The following is a 21,499-nucleotide window of genomic DNA, read 5'->3' on the forward strand; positions in this document are numbered from 1 at the left end:
TCCCCGCCCCCCCCCCCCCCCCCCCCCGCCGCCCGCCTCCACTGGAGGGCGCGCAGCAATGACGTAAAGCAGGCTGGCCAGTGGCGGGTCTGGGCGGGGCTCTTGGGAGGTCACGAGGAGACGGGAGGCCAATAGCGCGCAGAGGCGGGGCCCAAAGGGGCCGCTGGCCAATGGGTGAGCTCGTCTGAATGGCCGGCGGCGCGGAGCGATGACGGCTTGAGGGCGGGGCCAGGTTTAAGGGTCGCGCTCAGTGGCCGCGATCCAAAGGACCATGTTTCGCGGGGCGGTATGGCTCTTGGCAGGTCGAGGCTCTCTGGGCCGGGGGCTAAGCACACGCAGTGGAGGCTCGACTCCGGGTAAAGTTGAGGACACCGGAGGGTGTCGTGGTTCTGGGGTACCCCCAGTCTCCGGCTGTGTGACCTTCAGGACGTGGGACCCCGGCTCCGGCTGGGAAGACAGTGGGTCAGCTGTGAGAAGGGGCTAAGCGTGCCCCCTGGAGCTTGTAAGGCCAGGACAGGTGTACGGATCCCCGGGTTGCCCTTCTCAGGTGACAGATCCTAGACCGCGCTCTACGTCAGCTCAGCACCAGAATAGGAGACCAGGCTGATCCCCTGGGCGCACCAATGTGCATTAAGTGCTGCTCGCGTGCTGCATGCGGTGCTTAGTGTGGTGGCCCGGGAAAGAGGGAAGAAGAGAGGATTCACTATGTATGCCCTGGAGGTGCCTGAAGTGAAGCCGGGAGAGAGAAGACTTTCTAGACCAGTGCAAGACTGGGTAGTCTCCAGCTAGTGTCATGGTAGACGTACAGAGAGCAGGTGGCTACCGAGATCAGCCCTGAAGGATGTTTACTGGTTCTGGGAAGGTGTGTGTTCCAGGTTCTGGAAAACTGAGCAAAGGTTAGGAGGAGAAAAGTATTGTTCCCGTGCAAGGAACTAGCCAAAGCCGTCTAAACAGTTTGAGTAGTAGTAGGAAATATGTGGGAAGGGAAGGGAAGCCCAGATCAAAGAAAGATTCTAATGCTGCTGAACTTTGTATTGGAAACAGTGAGAAGATTTGGAGATTTGTGAGTTAGGTGTTCGTGACAAAGGATTCATTTATTCAAGACTAGAGGCCCGGTGCATGACATTCATGCACTTGGCGGGGGAGGGAGGTTCCTCAGCCTGGCCTGCGCCCTCTCACAGTCCAGAAGCCCTCAGCGGATGTCCCAAAGGACGGCTTAGCGCTGCTGCCACCGCCGCTGCACTCGCCAGCCATCAGCCTGGCTTCTGGCTGAGCGGTGCTCCCCCTGTGGGAGCGCACTGACCGGGGGGCAGCTCCTGCATGGAGCGTCCGCTCCCTGGTGGTCAGTGTGCATCATAGTGACCAGTGATTCTACTGTTCAGTTGATTTGCACATTAGCCTTTTATTATATAGGATATTTATTGAGCATTTAGGATGTGCCAGATACTCTGCTAGGGTGGTGAAGAAGGCACACATCGTACAGTATGAAGCTATCACTAATAAACTCCAAGTTGCAAATGCGTTGCATGCTGCAAAAGAGGTTCACAGAGCTGTGAGATGATGTGGCAGGAGAATTCAATATAGTCCAGGGCAGCAGTCGCCAACCTTTCGGACCTCACGGACCACCAGTTGGCGACCACTGGTCTAGGGGGGTCAGAAAAGGCTTCCCTAAGAATATGTTAACTGAGCTGAGACCTAGGGGAAGCAGAGTTAACTCGGCAAAGTGGACCCAGGGTTTCAAAACAGAGAGAACACTTGTGTCGGTTCCCTGTGATGGGAGGAAGTAAGGTGTCGTCAAGGAAACAAAGGGTTGGGAGTGTGGGGAGAGGAGAAGGACAAGGCGAGCAGGAACCAGATTGTGTGTTGTCTGCCTGGCAATGTTTATGTATTTTGGATTTTGTCCTTAGAGTAATGGAAAGCCATTGCAGGGTTTTACGCAAGAGGGTGTGTGATTACATCAGTGTTCAGACAAGGTCAGTCAGGCTACCGTGTAGAAAAGAACTGGGGGAGGGTGACAAGAGGGGAATTAGTGGGAGCAGTTAGGAGGCTTTTGCATTAGTCTAGGTGAGAGATTATGGGGGTTCAGTCTAGGGCAGTGGTGGCAGAGATAGAAAAAAAGGGGACAGATTGCGGAGATAGGAGGCAAAGTCATCAGAACTTTGTAACATATAGGACATGAATGGAAGTCTGCTGGTGGTGACGGATATCCAGGGTAAGGTACCACTCCGAGGTACCATGCTTCAGAGGTTGCAGCACCGAGTGTGCGGGGACCTCTTGGTCCAGGAGCCTGGGACTTCCAAGTGGCGATGACAATGCAGTTGAGGATATGACCTCTCGCTCACCAGAAAGATAGGTGTGCACAGGAGATGGATATGTGTAAGTCACTATCCTAGGGAGAGAGTGTGACTGTTAATTTTAGGAGGTGGAATCTTGAGCAGGCATGATGCATGAAAAGGAAGAGGCTGATGGCATGCAGAACCTACAGCAAAGCTGTGGAATGCTGCTGGCTGCACGTTGACCTTATGGGAGGGGCTGGCAGTGGGGACTGCCAACTCAGTGTCAATTTAGCCCACCTTTTCCTGTGCCCATCTCCTAACCCCCTACCACCTGAAAAGGAAACGAATGGCTCTCTTTGACCATAACTGCATCCCACAGACTGGACTGAAAAGGTGTCTGAAATTAAGAAGAAGATCCAGTCAGCTCTTCCTGGAGGGGCCTGGAATCCACTGTATGACACCAGCCACCTGCCCCCTGAACACTCGGATGTCGTGATTGTGGGGGGTGGGGTGCTTGGCCTGTCCGTGGCCTATTGGCTGAAGAGGCTGGAGAAGCCACGAGGTGCCATTAAGGTGCTGGTGGTGGATCGGGACCACACGGTGAGGTCTGGGGTAGGGCAGAGTCATGAGTGGGGCTTGGACTCGGATTTTACTAAGGACTCAGGACAAGGGAAGGGGAGAAAAGACCTCAATCTTTGGAGGTCTGGAGCGCAGGGACTGTGCTTTGGACCTTGTGGAGCATTAGTCCCAGGTTCATCCTCCTTCAAACTAGGGGCCTTGGCAATAGGATTTTGCTTTTGAAAGCACATTTCAGTGTTGCATCTTTTGAGATCTCACAGGTCTGGCCAAGAGAATTTGAATTAATACAAACAGCTACCTCAACCCCCTTTAGGTTCCATCCCGCCCCAGGTTTTACACTTAGCTTTTCCTGTTACCTCTGCCAGCCAGCCACGAATCTTTTTTTTTTTTAATTTCTCTTGATTTCAGAGAGGAAGAGAGAATCAGTGAGAGAGAATCATTGATCGGCTGCCTCCTGCTCGCCCCCCACTGGGGATTGAGCCTGCAACCTGGGCATGTGCCCTTGACTGGAATCGAACCCGGGACCTTTCAGTCCACATGCCAATGCTCTATCCATTGAGCCAACCCAGCCAGGGCCCAGCCACGAATCTTGCTACTTCGGCCATATCCCTCTGTTTTCCAATTAGAAGATCAAAAGTCCTGCCCATGGACTTCCGGGCCATTAACATTTTGTACGACTGTGCCCGGCCCTTTGTGGATGACTGACTCTCTTCGCTGTGCGCATCTGCCAATGAGGACTTTTACAACCATTGTCCTCTCTGGGCTGCTGGGTGACTTGCATATGGGTTTATCCATGCAGCTCCTCTTCGATCGCAAACCTGCAAGAAGAACTCCCCTTTCACTTAAGGTTCACCGCTCACAGAATCCATGACAGTCTCTGCTCCTGTGTAACGGGGTACTGGTCTACCTCAGCCTTCCTTGTCTTCCCACAGTATTCCCAGGCCTCTACCGGGCTTTCCGTGGGCGGGATCCGCCAGCAGTTCTCGCTGCCTGAGAACATCCAGCTCTCCCTCTTTTCAGTGGACTTTCTACGGAACATCAATGTACGTGCAGTGAGATTTGGGGGTTGGGGTGGTGTCCCCTCCTTCAGCCCAGAGAGAGGAGGGAAAACAAGAAGCAGGAGCAGTCGGGCAAGTAGGAATCGGAGCCCTGGTTTTCTTCCCAGTGTGGTGCCGAGAGGAGGCTTAGATCTGGGTGAGGGCCCTGAGCCCTGAGGTTGTGAGTGAGGAGGCCAGGAGCGCTCTCCATCCCTTCTCTAAATCAGCTTCTCTGAGGAGCTTTCTTTGCACATAGGAGTACCTGGCGGTGGTCAATGACCCTCCCCTGGACGTCCAGTTCAACCCCTCAGGGTACCTTTTGCTGGCCTCAGAAAAGGATGCTGCAATCATGGAAAACAACGTGAAAGTGCAGAGGTGGGTGCCTGGCACGGCCTCGGAATCGCCTCCCAGGCACATGCAGGCAGTAAGCCCTAAGCCACGAAGGAGCTGATGAGACAGGTCCCCGCCCCTTGGGAACTCAGTAGGGAGCTCAGTCAGGAACTCAGTAGGGAAAGGCAGGCACATGCAGAACTTCAAGGCCCTGTGCCAGGGCTGTGAAACAGACACGGACAAAGTGCTGCTGGTGGGTCCTGAATTGCCAGATAAGAACCACCTAGGACACGCCCCAGACCTGATAAATCAGAATCTCTAGGGAGGGGCCCAGGAATCCGCAGGCATTCCCTGTAAGAGCCAGATAGTAAGTATTTTAGGCTTTGCAGGCCATACAGTCTCTATTGCAATCACTCAACTTGCAATCGAAGCACAAAAGCAGCGCTAAAAAAAAATAAGTAAATGCATGAGTATGGCTCATGTACAGAAATAGGCTGCAGGTCGGATATGGCAGCCCTGCCCTCAGTGATAACCATGTTCAGTCAACAGCAGGCATCTCCAGCAAACACTTCTCCAAGTCTCACGTGACATCAGGTAATGTCCTAACTGCTTCACAGGTAATAACTCATTTGATCATCAGAACATCCCCATTTTACATGTGGGGAAATCGAGGCACAAGGCGCTAGGGAGTGGTGGCTGGGAGTGAAACCAGGCCTTCTGGCTTAGGAGTATGTTCTTGGAGCACCATGTTGTAGCCTTTGGGCAACACAATTCCAGAGGAGGTGGCTGAGCTAGTGGGTGCGATTGTCCCAGGAGGTGGGCAAGGGGCTGTCCCAGGTAGAGCCGAGCGAACAGCGACTCACCCTGTTGTGAAAGGACATGGAATAGTTAGGGGATGACAAGGGATTCAGGCTGTGCAGCCAACGGACACTAGGGTGCAGGAAAGGAAGAAGCGGTCAGATGCTCAAGAGCCCAGGAGACTTGTCCATCATCCATTCAGCAAGGAGAGAAAATTGGGGAGTTTGGGACAGAGAAGGGGGGCATAAATGAGGTAGAATCCCCACGTGTGGAGTTGGGTCTGTACTGCTCCCTCTCTGCACGCTCATCCTCACTAACACACACACAGACACACGTGTTTCTCTCAGGCAGGAAGGAGCCAAAGTGTGTCTGATGTCTCCGGAGCAGCTGCGGAACAAGTTTCCCTGGATTAACACAGACGGCGTGGCCTTGGCGTCTTACGGTGAGGTTTGCTCACAGAGGGCATCGGGCTGCGGGCACCTCGGGTGGGAAGCCTCGGCACCCTGCAGCCACGTCCCTGAGCAACGCCTCCCTCTGGCCAGCAGGACCTCCCCAGGCCATGCCAGCTCTGTTCTTCCACAGGATTTGACTCAGTGCAGTCCATCAGCTTGACTTTGCCCAGCTTACGAGCCCGAAGAAGAGTTGGGGGTGCGGGAAACAATAGGAGAGGAGGGCGCTCAGCCCTCTTCATAGTCCTCTTCTTCCCTCACAGGGTTGGAGGGTGAAGGTTGGTTTGACCCCTGGTGTCTGCTCCAGGGGCTTCGGCGAAAGGTCCAGTCCCTAGGGGTCCATTTCTCCCAGGGAGAGGTGACACGTGAGTCTGCCCCCCTTGCCCACTGCTCATATCCTTTGCCATCCAGGGCGCAGGCCTAGACTATGTCTTAGCCTTACTCACAGGCTGAGCAAGGGTTGGTGGGGGAAGGGGCTTCTCCCCTGAGGTCTGGTCCTGGGCATCCTGACTCCAGCTGCTGACTAGGCTGCTTCCGACTCGTGATTGGCTGGAAGGTTTCAGTGCTCTCCTGCCCTGAGTGCGGCCAAGTTCATCCCCATTACCCTGTTTGCTGCAGGGTCTGGGAAAGTGCCCAGCCTTCCAGTTCCTTTCCCTAGGAAACCGGGACCCCCATCTCCTTCCTCTCCAAGGCCTCGAGGGCTTATTTAATTTTCTTTCTCCTGCAGGTTTCATCACTTCATCTAGCCGCATGCAGACCTGGAGTGGGAAAGAGGTGACTATGAAAAGGATCCATGAAGTCCATGTAAGTTCCCAGCCTGCGCAACTTCCTCACCAGAGTGGAGGGAGGGATGAGAAAGGTGACGACTGTCGCTTGGAACGTCAACCCACTTCCAGGAAGAAATGTTCCTCTCCTGGTGGCCAGCGTATGGGCCAGGCCCTGCCTCCCTCCCCCTCTGTGCCTGCAGGTGAAGATGGACCACAGCCTGGAATACCAGCCTGTGGAATGTGCCATCGTGATCAATGCCGCAGGGGCCTGGTCTGGGCAAATAGCAGAGCTGGCTGGGATTGGGAAGGGGCCACCTGGCACCCTCGAGGGCACCAAGCTACCTGTGGAGCCGAGGAAAAGGTGACGTCCCCCAGGGCAGCTGAGGAGGATGGCGAGAGGAGGAGAGAAACAATACAAAAGGTTGTTAAGCCCGGCCGGCGTGGTTCAGTGGTTGAGCGTCAACCTATGAACCAGGAGGTCATGGCTCGATTCCTGGTTAGAGCACATGCCCGGGTTTCAGGTTCGATTCCTAGTGTGGGGCATGCAGGAGGCAGCTCGTCAGTGATTCTCTCTCATCATTGATGTTTCCATCTCTGAAATCAATAAAAATATATTAAAAAAGAAAAAATGGTTGTTTAGTCGGAGGAGGGAAGAGTTGCTGTTCCCGCCACTTTCTAACCCACCTGGTTATGGCAGGTACGTGTACGTATGGCACTGCCCCGAGGGACCAGGCCTGGAGACTCCGTTCATGGCAGACACCAGTGGAGCCTATTTCCGCCGGGAAGGATTAGGCCACAACTACTTGGGTGGCTGCAGCCCCACCGAGGTAAGCTAAGTGGGGTCGGTGCTTGGGAGGGGACAGCCCAGTTGTCATTAAAGAGTCAGGCTTTGGGGAGGGCCAGTGCTGTTACTGATGTGGCTGGGCTTTCATGTTGTTTTGTTTTGTTTTGTAATACATTTTTATTGATTTCAGAGAGGAAGGAAGAGGGAGAGAGAGAGAGAAACATCCATGATGAGAGAGAATCATGGATCAGCTGCCTCCTGCAAGTCTCCCACTGGGGATCGAGCCCACAACCCGGGCATGTGCCCTTGAGTGGAATCAAACCTGGGACCTTTCAGTTCGCAGGCTGATACTCCATCCACTGAGCCAAACCAGCTAGGGCTTTCACGTTTTGATTGGGATCTCTCGTCCCCATCCCCCCACCCACCTAGGGGGTTGATTAAAGAGGCCAGTGAGCTCTGGCTCTGTCCTTGTGTCCCCACCTCTCACCCCAGGAGGAGGAACCGGACCCGGGGAACCTGGAAGTGGACCATGATTTCTTCCAGGACAAGGTGTGGCCCCGTTTGGCCCAGAGAGTACCCGCTTTTCAGAGTCTGAAGGTAACTAGGAGACATGACATTGGAGCATCTCGGGCCCATCTATCTACCTCACAACTGCTAAGGACTCTGTGGGTCTAAGGACCCATGCTGTCAACCCCTTCAGCAGTGGTAGAGGGTGCTGATGCCTGACCAGGAGGGGGGTGGCTGCCCGGGCGGCCTTCCTGAGAACCCCAGCATCTCGTGCACCTGCAGGTTCGGAGCGCGTGGGCCGGCTATTACGACTACAACACCTTTGACCAGAATGGCGTGGTGGGCCCCCACCCCCTGGTCGTCAACATGTACTTTGCCACAGGCTTCAGTGGCCATGGGCTCCAGCAGGCGCCCGCCGTGGGGCGAGCTGTGGCCGAGATGGTGCTACAGGGCCAGTTCCAAACCATCGACCTGACCTCCTTCCTCTTCAGCCGCTTTTACTTGGGAGAGAAGGTCGAAGAGCGCAACATCATCTGAGCCTGTAAGCTATTCTCAAGCCCCACTTCCCCATCTGTCACCCCTGTCAAATCCTGGCCCATGTTCACGTCCTCCTCCCCAGCATCATGCCAAGAGCTCCTCCATCCTCTTCTCATCCAGGTGGTTCTGTCCCCATGTGGCTGGGCAGGTGGGCAGGCTGCAGGCTCTGAGGTTCTGCGCCTGAGGCCCAGGCTGACAGAATGAGGGAGCAGGACCCTGGGACTGATCCCTGGCCCAGGCTGATGCTGCCCACCAAGGCGGTCCAGCTGGACAGAACGCCTCAGGGGTCCTGAGCCCCAGGCCCAGGGCTGGCTCCCTCCTGGCACCAACCAGAAAGATCACCGCTGCCCTCTTCGCAGAGCCCAGGCAGGGAGCTGGCCCCAATTTATTATCAATCAATAAATGTGATGAACTCCTTCCTGTCAGTGTTCTGTCCCTTCCTCTCTTCACCCCCTGGCAGGTGCTTTTGAAGTGCCCGCTAGCCTTTGACCACAGGTTGGGAGAAGCACAGCCTCCCCGTCCTCCCAGGAGCATTTTTTTTGTTAATCCTCACCCGAGGATATTTTCCCATTGCTTTTTAGAGATAGTGGAAGGGAGAGAAAGACAGAGAAAAATATCAGTGTGAGAGAGACATCAGTTGGTTGCCTCCTGCACACACCCGGACCAGGGCCCTGGGGGGGGGGGGGGGAGTCAGGGGGAGGAGCCTGCAATCGAGGTATGTGCCCTTGACCAGAATCAAACCCAGAATGCTTGGATTCACAGGCTGACACTCTAGCCACTGAGCCAACCCAGCTAGGGCCCCAGGAGCGTTCTTAAATCCTCGTTGGCAAGCCAGTGCCTCCTTTTCCCACCTTCCTGCAGGGTTGTGGTTGTAGAGGGAAGGGATGTGTTCATTCCTCTGCAGTATTTATTCAGCTTCAGCTGTTGGCCGGGTCTAGGGCTACCCATTCGAGATACACCAGCAGGCAAACCTAAAGGATGAGCAGCTACACAAAGTGAATGCAGGGGGAGTGGGAAGGAGGGGTGGTTCCAGGCTGATGGAAAACCATATACAGAGGCCTGGGACCAAGGATTAGCAAGCTTCCAGGGACTGGCTGGATCGCGATTTGTCGTAACAGGATCATGGACTGAGAGAAGAGGTACATCTGGGCCCGGGGCTGAAGAGCCGTGCTGTGGCTGTGGCGCTCTGTCATTCTGTGGGCAGGGGCCACTGGAGGGTTTTCAATAGGGAAACCGCATGATCCGATTTTCCTTTTAGAAAAGTCATCCTGCCCACCCTGATGTCAAAGCAAGAGGCCAGGTGGAAGGCTGCTCTTACAGCCCACACCCCAGGAGCAGCTGTGGTCCATCCATCCACGAAGCTACAGTAGCAACACGAAATTGGGTCAAGTAAGGCTCCCTTCTCTGCCCTGGACAGCTGGGTGGCTGTCATGCCGTTCATGGAGATGAGGAAGGCCAGGGAGGAGATGCGAGGGGCAAAGGTTTGGGGCATGTTGAGCTAGGAGCGCCTGCGGGACGCCTGTAGAGATGTCTATCAGGGAATTTATTGTGGCCTCAGATGGTCTGGGCTGCGGTAGCGATGTGGACACCGTGGGAGAGGATGGTAGCAGCACAGGACGTGAGAAGAGTAGGGCACCAAGGGGTGAACCAAAGAAGAGGCCGCTGAGGAGGTGGCCAGAGGCAGAAGGAAAGCCAGGAGGGTGAGGGATCCGGCAGAGGAGGGATGGTCAGCGGTGTAAATGCACGTGGGGCTGGATGCAGCCCAAGTAGGTCAGGGGGACCTCCGAGGGCCGTTCTGGAGGAAGTGCCCCTCGGGGTCTGAGGTGTGGGCTGCGTTCAGAAGGGAGAAGTGAGTGCGAGTGGTGACAGCCAGTACAATGCCCTCACCCCGGTGTCCTTTGGAGAGAAGAATGAAGCAAAGGATGGCGGTGGGTCTCACGGATCATCTGGGTGAGGGAGGGTGGTGAGGGCAGATGTGCTGCCAGTGAATAACATTAGAAGGCCCTGGGGGTGCGGGGTGAAGAGTCAGGAAGAGGAAGGACAAGAAGGAAATTGCCAGGGGCCTGGGGCCAAGGAGGAACTTGCCAGGAGTGTGGGGATATGGGGCCTTCACGTCAAACCTGACACCCCTGTTAACCCGGTGAGGTAGGGTCTTTAGGTGCCCAGTAGGCACTCGCCCTTCAGGACAGACACCCCCATGTACGGGTCAGAGGAAAAAGGCTCCGCACTCCCAGCTACTTCCATGGAGAGGACAAAGGAGCTTATGAAGGCGGTGGAGAACCCTATTCAGGCGGCTGGGAGAGGGCTGTGCTCATCACTGCCTCGGTGTCACTAGGAAACTGTGCGAAGGATGGGGACTAAGCCTTCCCCTCCGCGCAGCACCGAGCTATCGAGTGTTCGCCTGGGTGCCTCCCGGCTCTGTTTGGAGCCCGAAGACGGGCCCCGGCCTCGGGGAATCTTCAGTCTAATGCCAGGGCTGAGCCGTGGGCGCACAAGCTCCGAATAGCACCGGTGCAGCGGGAATTGGGGGAGGGCGGCGGGAAGGGAGGGTGAAGAAGGGTTTCCCTGCACCAGCTACCAAGATGCCGCTGGCCAGCTGCGGGCAGAGCCGGGAGGAGGCGGGCGGGCGCCGAGGGACTCTCCTCCCCGAGGCTGCGGGTCTTCCTGGTGGGCCAAGGGCTCATCGGCAAGCTTCTGCCCAAGTGGCGACCCCGTGGGTGCCCGGGAGCCCGCTAGCCTCGCACCGCGGGGCCCAGGGCGGGGCGCAGCCTGGCACTTCCGGGGGCGGGGCAGTGCCCTGGCCGCGCCTCACTTCCCCTCGGGCCGAGCCGGGCGCCGGAGCTCACCCTGCACCGCCCGCACCGCCGGCCCCGCGTAGGTGAGCGCCCCGAGCAGGTGCGGGGGACGGTGGGGAGGCAGCCGGAGCAGGGCGGGGTCCAGGGAGGGAGGCGGCCCTGGAGTGGGCAGGACCCGCGTCCCGCCCTCTGCCCCGCGCTCGACCCAGCCCCGGGCAGGGCACACCTGCCGATCCAGCGCCTCCCTCCCTCCTGCCCCTCCACCTGCTGCCTCGGGCACCCAGACCCGAGAGCGGGCGTGGGGTGAAAAGGGCCTCCGAGACAGCTGTCACTCACCATCCCGTCGCGAAGAGGCTGGTGCAGGGAGCCCGCCCTGCTGGAGCCGGGGAGGCGGGCCCGGCTGGGCGGTTGTTTCTCCCTCCGACCCCACAGCCGGATCTCCCTCTGCTCTCCCCAGGGCCTTTCTGGCCGCGTTTCAGCAGGAACGTGGCTTTCTTAGGGTAGCGACCTGTCAGGCGTCCCTTCCAGAGTCATCAAACCCACATCTACCATGGGCTGGGCACCGTGGGACGTGCTAGTGACCTGGACATTGACCCGGACAGATTCAGTCCTCCTCCTGGCAATCAGAGATCAAAGCCCACCTTCAGGGAGGGGCCGTTCTGCAGCTCACCCAGGGGTGACCCAGGGTCAGGAATCACCCACCGTCACAGGAAGTCACGTCTAGTTGTTTTGTTTTTTTTTAAGCTTTTGAGAAATTGCACAGATCGTAAGCGTACGTCTTACCCAGTTTCCACACTGAACTTTTCCTGTGCAACTTGCATCCGGAATCAATAAAAGTGCTCGCTCTCCGGAGGCCTCTCACACCCAGCTCCAATGGCTACTTCCGCCTGGCATCTCCACTGACCTGCCTGCCAGCCCCAGAAAGTAGTTTCCCTTCGTTTTGAACTTTTGATAACTGGAATCCCGTGTCGTGTCCTTTTTTTGTGGATGGCATGTGAGCTTCACCCGCGTTTCCTGGGGCAGTAATGCGTTGGTCCTCACTGATGTGCAATGCTGCTCTGGTACAGGTTATTTCTACAACCGGACACTTGGATTGATGGACATGGGTTTTGTCTCTCCACCCCCCCTCCCCTCCCACGTTTGGGGTTATTTTATATGTGTGTTTTTTTAATGAATCTTTATTGTTCAGATTACAATTGTTTCTCCTTTTTCCCCACATATCTCCCCACCACCCAGTTCCCACCCCCCTCTGCCCCTACCTCCCCCCCCTCTGCCCCTACCTCCCCCCCGCTGTCCTTATCCATAGGTGTATGATTTTTGTCCAGTCTCTTCCCATACTCTCCACACAGACACCCCTTTCCCCCTGAGAATTATCAATCCACTCCCATTATATGCCTGATTCTAAGTTCACCAGTTTATTCTGTTCCTCAGATTTTTAATTCACTTGACTTTTAGATTCACTTGTTGATAGATATGTATTTGTTGTTCATAATTTTTATCTTTCTTCTTCTTTTTCCTCTTTTTAAAGAATACCTTTCAGCATTTCATATAATACTGGTTTGGGAAGAATTGTTGTGTTTGTCTTTCGGTGTAAGCACTTACGCTGGGCTTGTTCCTAGAGTGAAGTGCTGGGTGTGTACGGTGTCAGCTTTCTGTATGGTGCCAAACAGTTTTTCAGACTGCTCGCTCCGATTTACATGTCTCCCTGCAGTGTGTGAGTTCCTCTTCCTCCACATCCCGACCAATACTTGACATTGTCTCTCTTTCATAGAAGCCATGAGTTGGGGTTGCTTTGAGGGTGTTTTTGTTTTCTTAATATATTTTTATTGATTTCGAAGAGGAAGGGAGCAGGAGAGAGAGACAGAAACATCAATGATGAGAGGGAGTCATTGATCAGCTGCCTCCTGCACGCCCCATATTGGGAATAGAGCCCGCAGCCCTGGCATGCGCTCTGACTGGGAATTGAACTGTGGCTTGGTTCCTAGGTTGAGGCTCAACCACTGAGCTACACCTGCTGGGCTGCATTGAGGTTTGGATTTGCATTTCACTGATGACTGATGCCTTGTGCATATTTTCATATGTCTGTTGGCCATTTGGAGTTCCTTTTTGTGAAGTGTCTGTTCAGTTCTTCCACCCATTTTTCTAATAGATTTTCTCTCTTTTTCTTACTAGTTTGTAAGAGGTATTAAATATTCTGAATGTAAGGTATTTATTGGCTATGTAATTTTAAAATATCTTTTTTTCTCTCAAAAGATTGCCTTTTCACTCTCGTAATAATGTCTTTTGAACAGAAGTTTTTCATTTTAATGTTGTCCAATTTGTTGTTTTTCTCTATGGTTGTATTATTTAAGTCCAATTTGAAAAGGTATTTTGCTTCTGGGGTAGGGGTGGAGCATGAAACGGGTGAAGGGGGTCAAAAGGTACAAACTTCTAGTTATAAACTAAATAAATCATGAGGCTATAATGTATAGCTTGAGGATATAATGTACAATATAGTTAACAATACTGTATTACATATTTGAAAGTTGCTAAGAGAATAGACTTAAAAGTTCTAATCACAAGAAAGCAAAACTGTAACTATGTATGGCGACATAAGTAGACTTACTGTGACAATCATTTCACAATATATGGATACGGAAAGGGTATGTCAGAAAAAATATTGCTAAGAAAAATGTCATAGATTTTACTGCCTATGTTTTCCTCTGGGAGTTTTATGTTTTCAAATCTTACATGTAAGTCTTTGATTCATTTTGAGTTTATTCTTGTGTATGGTGTAAGAATGTGGTTTAGTTTTATTTTTAAAATGTATCTGTCCAATTTTCCCAGCACCATTTATTGAATAGACTGTCTTTACCCCATTGTATGTTCTTGCCTCTGTTGTCATATATTAATTGACCATATAGTCATGGGTCTACTTATGGGCTCTCTGTTCTGTTCCACTGATCTATGTGTCTGTGTTTATGCTAGTACCATGCTGTTTTCATTGAAGTATCGTTTGATATTAAATAGCATAATGCCTCTAACTTTGTTCTTCTTTCTCAAGATTGCTCTGACTATTTGGAGTCTTTTTCGGTTCAATATAAATTTTTGGATTATTTGTTCTAGTTCTGTGAAAAATACTATTGCTATTCTCATTGGAGTTGCATTGAATCTATTGATTGCTTTGGGTAGTATGGACATTTTGATGATGTTAATTCTCCCTATTCATGAACATGGTATATGCTTCCATTTATTTGTATCATCTTCAATTTCTTTCTTCAGTGTCTTATCATTTTTTTGAGTAGAGGTTTTTTTACTGCCTTGGTTAGATTTATTCCTAGATATTTTATTTCATTTCATTTTTTTATGGGAATGGTTCTTAATTCCTCTTTCTGTTAGTTCATTATTGGTGTATAAAAATGCAACCAAATTCTGAATATTTTGTATCCTGCTACTCTACTGAATCAGTTTATTAATTCTAGTAGGTTTTTTTTTTTGTGTGTGTGGCATCTTAAGAGTTCTCTCTACATATATTATCATGTCATCTGCAAATAAAGGCAGTTTCACGTCTTCTTTTCCAATTTGGATACGTTTTATTTCTTTTTCTTATCTCACTGCTGTGGCTAGGATTTCCAGTACTGTGTTGAATAAAAGTGGTAAAAGTGGACATCCCTGTGTACTTCCTAATCTTAAGCGAAATGCTTATAGTTTTCCCCCATTGAGGATGATGTTAGCTGTGGGTGTGACATATATGGCCTTTATTATGTTCAGGTATGTTCCATTCCCACTTTGTTGAGAGTTTTTATTATAAGTGGGTGCTGGATCTTGTGAAATTATTTTTCTTCATCTATTGACATGACCATATGAATTTTACCCTTCATTTTGTTTATGTGGTGTATTATATTAATTGGTTTGCATCCCAGGAATAAATCCCACTTGATCATGGTGTAAGATATAAAAAATTGGGTTTATTGATTTTAGAGAGAAAGAGGAATGAGGAGGGAGAGAGAAACATCAATTTGTGGTATGGTCTTTTTAATGTATTGCTAAATTCAATTTGCTAATATTTTGTTGAGGATTTTTGCATCTGTGTTCATCAGGAATATTGGACTATAATTTTCTTTCTTTGCAGTGTCTTTATCTGGTTTTAGAATCAGGATAATGCTGGCCTCATAAAATGAGATTGGGACTCTTTCCTTCTCTTGAATTTTTTGGAATAGTTTAAGAAGGACAGGTGTTAATTTTTTGAATGTTTGGTAAAATTCACCTGTGAAGTCATCCAGTCCAGGATTTTTTGTTTGTTGGGAGTTTATGACAACTGTTTAAATTTCATTGGTTGAAACCCCTTATTTCAGTGTGTCTAATACAAGTTGCTTCTCTGTAAGGTCCCAGAGAGTTTGTTTTGACTTTTGCAGATTCAGCAAAGAGTGAGGCGAGGAAGCAGCCCTCTTCCTGTTGCTCCAGAACTGTAGGGCCAAGCTCCCCACCAGCCCTCCATCTCTGCCTCTGGCTCGGACCCAGGCAGGCTCTGCCCCACAGGGAGTCCCCCCCAGAAACCTAGGCTGAGAAAACCTCTGCCATCAGGGACATCCTGGGCATCGTGGTGGGAAGAGAACGTGGCAAGTCGCCCATCTAAGGGGTTCTTGGTCCTTCGCATTTCCGTATAAATTTAGAAGCAGTTGGACAATCTCTCCGCCACCCCACCCCCAAAACCACAACCCTTCTGGAATGAGGGACAGCATTGATCTAAATATCAGTTTGGCAAAAACCGATGACACTATTGAGTCTTCTAAACCATGAACATAGTCTATCCCTCCAGTACCTAGATGATTTTAAATACATACTATCCCACTGTTTTCTGAGCACCATGTGCCATATACCATTAGTCCTTTGCATAAATTATCTCATAAACTTCACAACAATGCTGAGAAGCAGGTCCTGGTATAATTGCCAAAGGCCACAGTGAATAAAAGGTGAGAACCCAGGCCCTGGGCCTGCACAAGCTGCAGTCTTCTCCACTATGTGGCCTTGCCTCCCCGAGCTGACAGCTGAGGGAGGGAGGAGGGGAGGTTGAGAGGAGGGAGAGAGGGCGTGGGCGTGGTGGTGGGTGGATGGAAGAAGTTATCCAAGGGAAGGCCGACTTAGAGGAAAAGTTTCTCAAGGCTTCTTACATGTGTTCCCTCTCTTCTGCTCAGCATCTGCCTACCTGGATACAAAATGACTTGTCCACATATCAATTGTGCTTCTCCCATTTCAGCATTTACACCGGAAGTCCCTATAAAGAACTACCTGCCAGCTGTCCTTCCCCAGCTGCCGGATGCACTCCAGGCCAGGTGGAGCGGAGAGCTGTCCCTGCTGGTCATGCCGAACCCATCTGTGAGTCTCACCACACCACACAGACTTGGGTTTATCTCATCAGCCCCAGTCACTGTGGCATCTCTCCCATGTGGGTTGAGGGAACCATCTGGAGATTGAAACTCTGTCGGGCATCGGGAGAGAAAGACCATCCGAGCCCGCCCGCTGGGGCTGAGAGTAAGGTAAGTGACCCTCTCTCTCTGTCTCTCACAGGATGGCTGTCTCATGAGGTCAAGACTGGGTCTCCTCCCTTCTCCCACCTTACCAATGCCTGGTCTCATGGGGTTAGTTTTGAGCCTAACACTATGGCCTCATCCACCCCCTTCCCAGCGTCTGGCTCCAGGTCTAAGAAGCCTTTGGGCAAGATGGCTGGTGAGTGAAAGCAGACTCCTCATGCTGTTCTCGCGCCTGTGAGTGGTCCTCAGTATCCCTAGGGGTGAGGTGGGGGCCTGCCTGGCCCAGCACAGGGGAGAGGTGCAGGGAGGCTGGCGATGGGGGCTCCTGCCTTGGTTTTGGTGCCTGAGGAGAGGAGGCGTGCATCACGGGGACCTTCAGGCCTTCTGGCTCAGCTAATTTTCCCAGCTCGAAAACCATGCTGCTGAGTGCTTCACCCTGTGTCTCTTGTCATCTAAATCTTCCAGAGTCATTCAGAGGAAGGGGCCAAGCAGAGAGAGAGAGAGAACACATCAATCTCCGGAACACCAAGCTTTCTGTCCCTACCAGAAGCTGGGCAGCTGAGCTGAAATCATTGTGGAGTACTGACAATATACCAGACCCTGCATGGTCCCAGTTAATCTTCAACCACTAAAACGAACCCATTTTACAGATGAGGAAGTGGAGACGTAGACTGACTTGCTTAAGGCCATGCAAAAAGCCAGCAGGTCCATTCAGATCTCTGTTTGACTCCAAAGTGTAGGTCCCCAGTCACCAAGCTCTGTGCTCTCTGGGGCTCTGAGCAGTAGCCCTCTTCCATACTTTCCTTTTCCTTTTAGCAACAACCTAGAGTTGCTCAGGGCCAAACAGATGCCAGTCCCTCCCCCTCTTTCTCTTCCATAATGGCTGCCCCACCTTCATCCAGATCTGATCCCCCCCTTCAGTGCTAAAAATGAGTCTGGGGCTCGCTGATCCTTCTAGCTTCACGGAGCTCTACTCAGACTCGCATATGGTTCACGGGTCAAGTCTAGAACTTCTGGGTAGGGTAGGCCCACCCAGGGGCCTGGAGCAGGGCACAGCCGTCTTCCCCAGTCAGGCTGGTAACACCGCCAGGGTTCTCCTTCCCCCCCACCCCCATGTTGTTGTTATACCAAGGCTTTTTTTTAAATTTAGGTATAATTGACATACAACTTTATATTCATTTCAGATATATAACATGATGCATTATTTATATATTGCCAAATGGTCAGCACAGATTTCATTAAGATCTGTTACCATACAGACAGAAATTTTTTTCTACTGTGGAGAACTTTTAAAATCTATTCTCTCAGCAACTTTCAAATATGCAATGCAATATTATTAACTACAGTCACTTGCTGCACATTACATCCCAGGACTTACGAAACAGTCAGAGTTCTATGTCTTCCCAAAAACATTTTTTAAAAAGTATCTTTTTATTGATTTCAGAGAGGAAGAGAGAGACAGGGAGGGATAGAAACATCAATGATGAGAAAGAATCATTAATCAGCTGCCTCCTGTACACCCCCTATTGGGGATTGAGCTTGCAATCTGGGCATGAGCCCTGACCAGGAATCAAGACGGGACCTCCTGGTTCATAGGTTCATGCTCAACTACTGAGCCACATCAGCCGGGTAGAAAACTTGTAAGATAGTGGGGACTTCGGGCAGGTCCTGAGGATGTGCAAATAGCCAGGCAGTAGGTCTGAGAGTCGGGCGTTATTGGCCAGTGCAGGAAGGTGGGCAGGTGCAGGAAGGCCGGCGGGATTCCTGGCCTGATCTCCCCTCTCTGGCTGGGAGGAGGGTGCCTGGTGAGAATTAGGTCTGAGCAGAGTTCCTCCTGCAGGCTGGCTCAGGCAGGCGCTGTCGAAGAAGCCCAAGGAGATGCCTGTGTCCCAGGAAACCACTTCCAGTGATGCTCCACCACGGAGCTCAGATGACCCCCCATCCCCGGGCCTCAGCTCCGCTGCATCGGCCGAGTCTCCCGCTGACCCGCCACCTGCACAGGAGGGCACCCCCAGCAGCAGCAGCAGCGGTGGGGGCGCCGCCAGCAGCAGCAGCAGTGGCCGCTGGAGCAGGGACTACGACGTGTGCGTGTGCCACAGCGAGGAGGACCTGGCGGCTGCGCAGGAGTTGGTGGCCTACCTGGAGGACAGCCCTGCCAGCCTGCGCTGCTTCCTGCAGCTGCGGGACTCCGCCCCGGGCGGCGCCATCGTGTCTGAGCTGTGCCGGGCGCTGGACAGCAGCCACTGCCGCGTGCTGTTCATCACTCCCGGCTTCCTGCGTGACCAGTGGTGCAGGTACCAGATGCTGCAGGCCCTGAGCCAGGCCCCGGGGTCCGAGGGCCGCACCATCCCCCTGCTCGCCGCCGGCCTGGCCAGGGCCGCCTACCCGGCCGAGCTCCGCTTCATGTACTTCGTGGACGGCCGGGGGCCCGACCAAGGCTTCCGCCAAGTCAAGGAGGCCATCATGCGCTGTAAGTTCTGTGAGGAGGGGAGGGGGACGGGGAAGGGGTCAGCATCGATCTGCTTGGGCCTCCAGGAGACAGCCCTGTAGCCCAAGAGTTCAACAAGTAGGCTCTGAAAGCAGTGTGTTTCTTGGGCAGTAACTTAACCCCTCTGTGCCTGGGTGTCTTCATTGGTAATGAGAATGATACCATGTACCACAATCAGTGTACACACTACGTACGTGTTCAGAGCAGGGCCTGGCACATGGAAAGCGCTCGTAACAGCCACCTATCAAGTCCTCAGTAAGTCTTAGCCATTGTTAGCATTCCTAGTGTGAGTTTCTCTCACGCAGGTCAGGTTGGAGGAACATCTACACTAATAAAAGAGAAAGATGCAAATTGACCGTACCTTTGCGACACCCACCAGCCAATCAGGAGTGAGTATGCAAATTAACACAACAAAGATGGCAGGTTAATTTGCATACTCAGGCGCTGAGTGGCCGGGGGCAGGATGCTTGCCTTGTTGGTGTTCCACACCCCCCTAGCAGCTTTGGGCCTCTGGGCAGCGTGGGAAGGTGGAAAGGCGGCTCCAGGCCGGAGCGAAGGTGGTGCCGGCAGCCAGGAGAAGGAAGGCCTGTTCTTGCACGAATCTTCATGCATCGGGCCTCTAGTGGTTTAATAAGGCAAGAAGAGGTGTAAAATAATGGGGAAGAATTGCCTCTGATAAGGGGAGGACATTATCTTACAGGGGGAAGTAAACTAGATAAAAAGTTACAGGAGCCCTGGCTTGTGGCTCAGTTGGGTGTGATTCCCTGTCAGGGCACACACCTAGGTTGCAGGTTCAGTCCTGGTCAGGGTGCATACGGCCAATCGGTTTCTCTCTCACATCAACATTCCTTTCTCTTAAAAAAAAAAAGCGCCAATAAAAACAGATTAAAAAAAAAAAAAAGAGGTGGAGACTGTAGGGAGCGCCTTCAAAAGGCCCCTGAAAGAGAGAAATATTTATAGGAGACATGTTGGGGGAGGGTGACAAGCCCTGTGATTCTGTTTGGTCTCTTTCAGATCTGCAGAACCTCAGCTGACACTTCTGACATCACCGAGGGACCCAGGAAGCTGGCACAAGCTGGAAATCAAGTGAGAGAGCGCCGTGCCTGGACCCTGCAGTGTGACAGGGCCCAAGGAGCCAGAGGTGGTAGCGCTTTGTATGTGATGCTGGGGTCAGATTGCCCAGTGGGCTTCCATTATTGTGGGCTCCCCAAGAAGGGCCTGGGGATGCTGGGGACTCCCCCAGGAAGGCCATGAGGAAGCTGGGGACTCCCCCAGGAAGGCCATGAGGAAGCCGGGGACTCCCCCAGGAAGGCCATGGGGAAGCCAGAAAGAGTTGGTAGGAGGTGCTGATAGCAAGATGACCACCCGTGCTTTGCCTCCTCCTTACGGGATGTGAGTCGGGCACACCCCTTATGTCTTCTTCCCCTGGGATCGGGCTCTGGTGCAGAGGTGCCTTCCTCCTGAACAGGTGACTCACCTGGTGAATCACCTAGAAGCCTGGGGGCATGTCTCAGCATGGGTGGTTTTTCCTGTTGCCGGGGAAACCCTAGGACAGATGTAAGGGGGACGGCAAGGGTGTCAGGGGTCAGGTCTCGTATCCTCACACTGCTGCCCTGCTCTTTCCCTTCACTCACTTCAGAAAGCTACATGGAACATGCACTCAGCACCGTCCTGTATTTATTTTACTGCGTGCAGGTCATGAAAGACTCGACTCTAGAAACCATTCTGAATAGACCAGAGAGGTCAGGGGGCAGGTGGGGTCAAGAGAAGGAAAGCTCGGACCTTTGATGTGGGATCAAAAGCCCGCCCACCCACGCTTTGACATGTGGGGCCGCATTAGGGGGTCTGGCTGGAGCTCATGCTCTGCAGTAGCTTCTTCGCCTCTGCACGGAGAGAGACCAGCATTTTTCTTCTGCCAAAGGACTGTGTGCCTTTTAGGACAGGCAAAGGGTCCTTCATCAGTTCTCAGGAGAAGTTGACGGTTGAACCGAAATCGATTTCTCGTTCCGCCAATGTGTACTGTTGTGCCTCTTCTCTCACTTCCCCGTCCTTTTACTGGAACATATTTATATGTATATTATATATATTTGTAATTGAAAATACAGTTGGCATATAACATTGTTAGTTTCACATGTATGAGTCAATATTTGTATATATTGTAAAAAACTTTTATATTGTTAACCATGAATTATTTTATTGCATACAAAAGGGCGAAAGCATACTGTCGTGTACACGCACGTACCTTCCACCCAGCTGAAAACGTAAAACGTTACAAACCCCTACGGTGTTCCCTCTGGGCCCTTAATTATTTTCCTCCCTTCAGAAGTCACCACTGTTCTGAATTTTGAATTTATCATTCTTAGCTTTTGTCTAGAAATTTACTATGTATGTATGTATCCCTGACAACATATTTACTTTTACATGGTTTTATACTTTACATAAATGGTATTATGATTTGTATTCTGCAAATTCCTTTTGTTTATCATGTTTGTAAGATTTAGCCACATTGAGGCATGTAACTGCAGGAAATTCACTTTCGATCCATCATGTAAACATACCACTATTTAGTCACGCATTCTTTTACAAATGGACATTGGGTTGTTTCTAGGTTTTTTGCTGTTCTATTAAAAGCAGTAAGCCTA

The 21,499-nt window shown here is 52.0% G+C and overlaps 2 protein-coding genes across 3 annotated transcripts; both read left to right on the forward strand.

Moving 5' to 3' along the window:
• Positions 1-234: 234 nt before the first annotated feature.
• Positions 235-8,474, forward strand: FOXRED1 (FAD dependent oxidoreductase domain containing 1). 2 transcript variants are annotated; one of them, XM_054712788.1, is made up of 12 exons: positions 235-356; positions 2,656-2,876; positions 3,788-3,898; positions 4,149-4,267; positions 5,368-5,462; positions 5,733-5,834; positions 6,197-6,273; positions 6,437-6,597; positions 6,934-7,063; positions 7,513-7,617; positions 7,810-8,068; positions 8,185-8,474. In XM_054712788.1, exons 1-11 carry the CDS (start codon positions 272-274, stop codon positions 8,062-8,064), a joined length of 1,461 nt encoding a protein of 486 aa, XP_054568763.1. In that variant the 5' UTR covers positions 235-271; the 3' UTR covers positions 8,065-8,068; positions 8,185-8,474. The 2 variants fall into 2 exon arrangements, with proteins under 2 accessions (XP_054568763.1, XP_008140780.2); XM_008142558.3 differs by having other exon boundaries at positions 7,810-8,474.
• A 2,442-nt stretch (positions 8,475-10,916) lies between these two features.
• On the forward strand, positions 10,917-21,499 carry TIRAP (TIR domain containing adaptor protein). Its single transcript, XM_028146935.2, has 5 exons — positions 10,917-10,942; positions 16,096-16,214; positions 16,407-16,565; positions 18,210-18,839; positions 19,872-21,499. Exons 3-5 carry the CDS (start codon positions 16,499-16,501, stop codon positions 19,889-19,891), a joined length of 717 nt encoding a protein of 238 aa, XP_028002736.2. The 5' UTR covers positions 10,917-10,942; positions 16,096-16,214; positions 16,407-16,498; the 3' UTR covers positions 19,892-21,499.

Source organism: Eptesicus fuscus, chromosome 23 (genome assembly GCF_027574615.1).
Source record: "Eptesicus fuscus isolate TK198812 chromosome 23, DD_ASM_mEF_20220401, whole genome shotgun sequence".
Classification (NCBI taxonomy): Eukaryota; Metazoa; Chordata; class Mammalia; order Chiroptera; family Vespertilionidae; genus Eptesicus; species Eptesicus fuscus.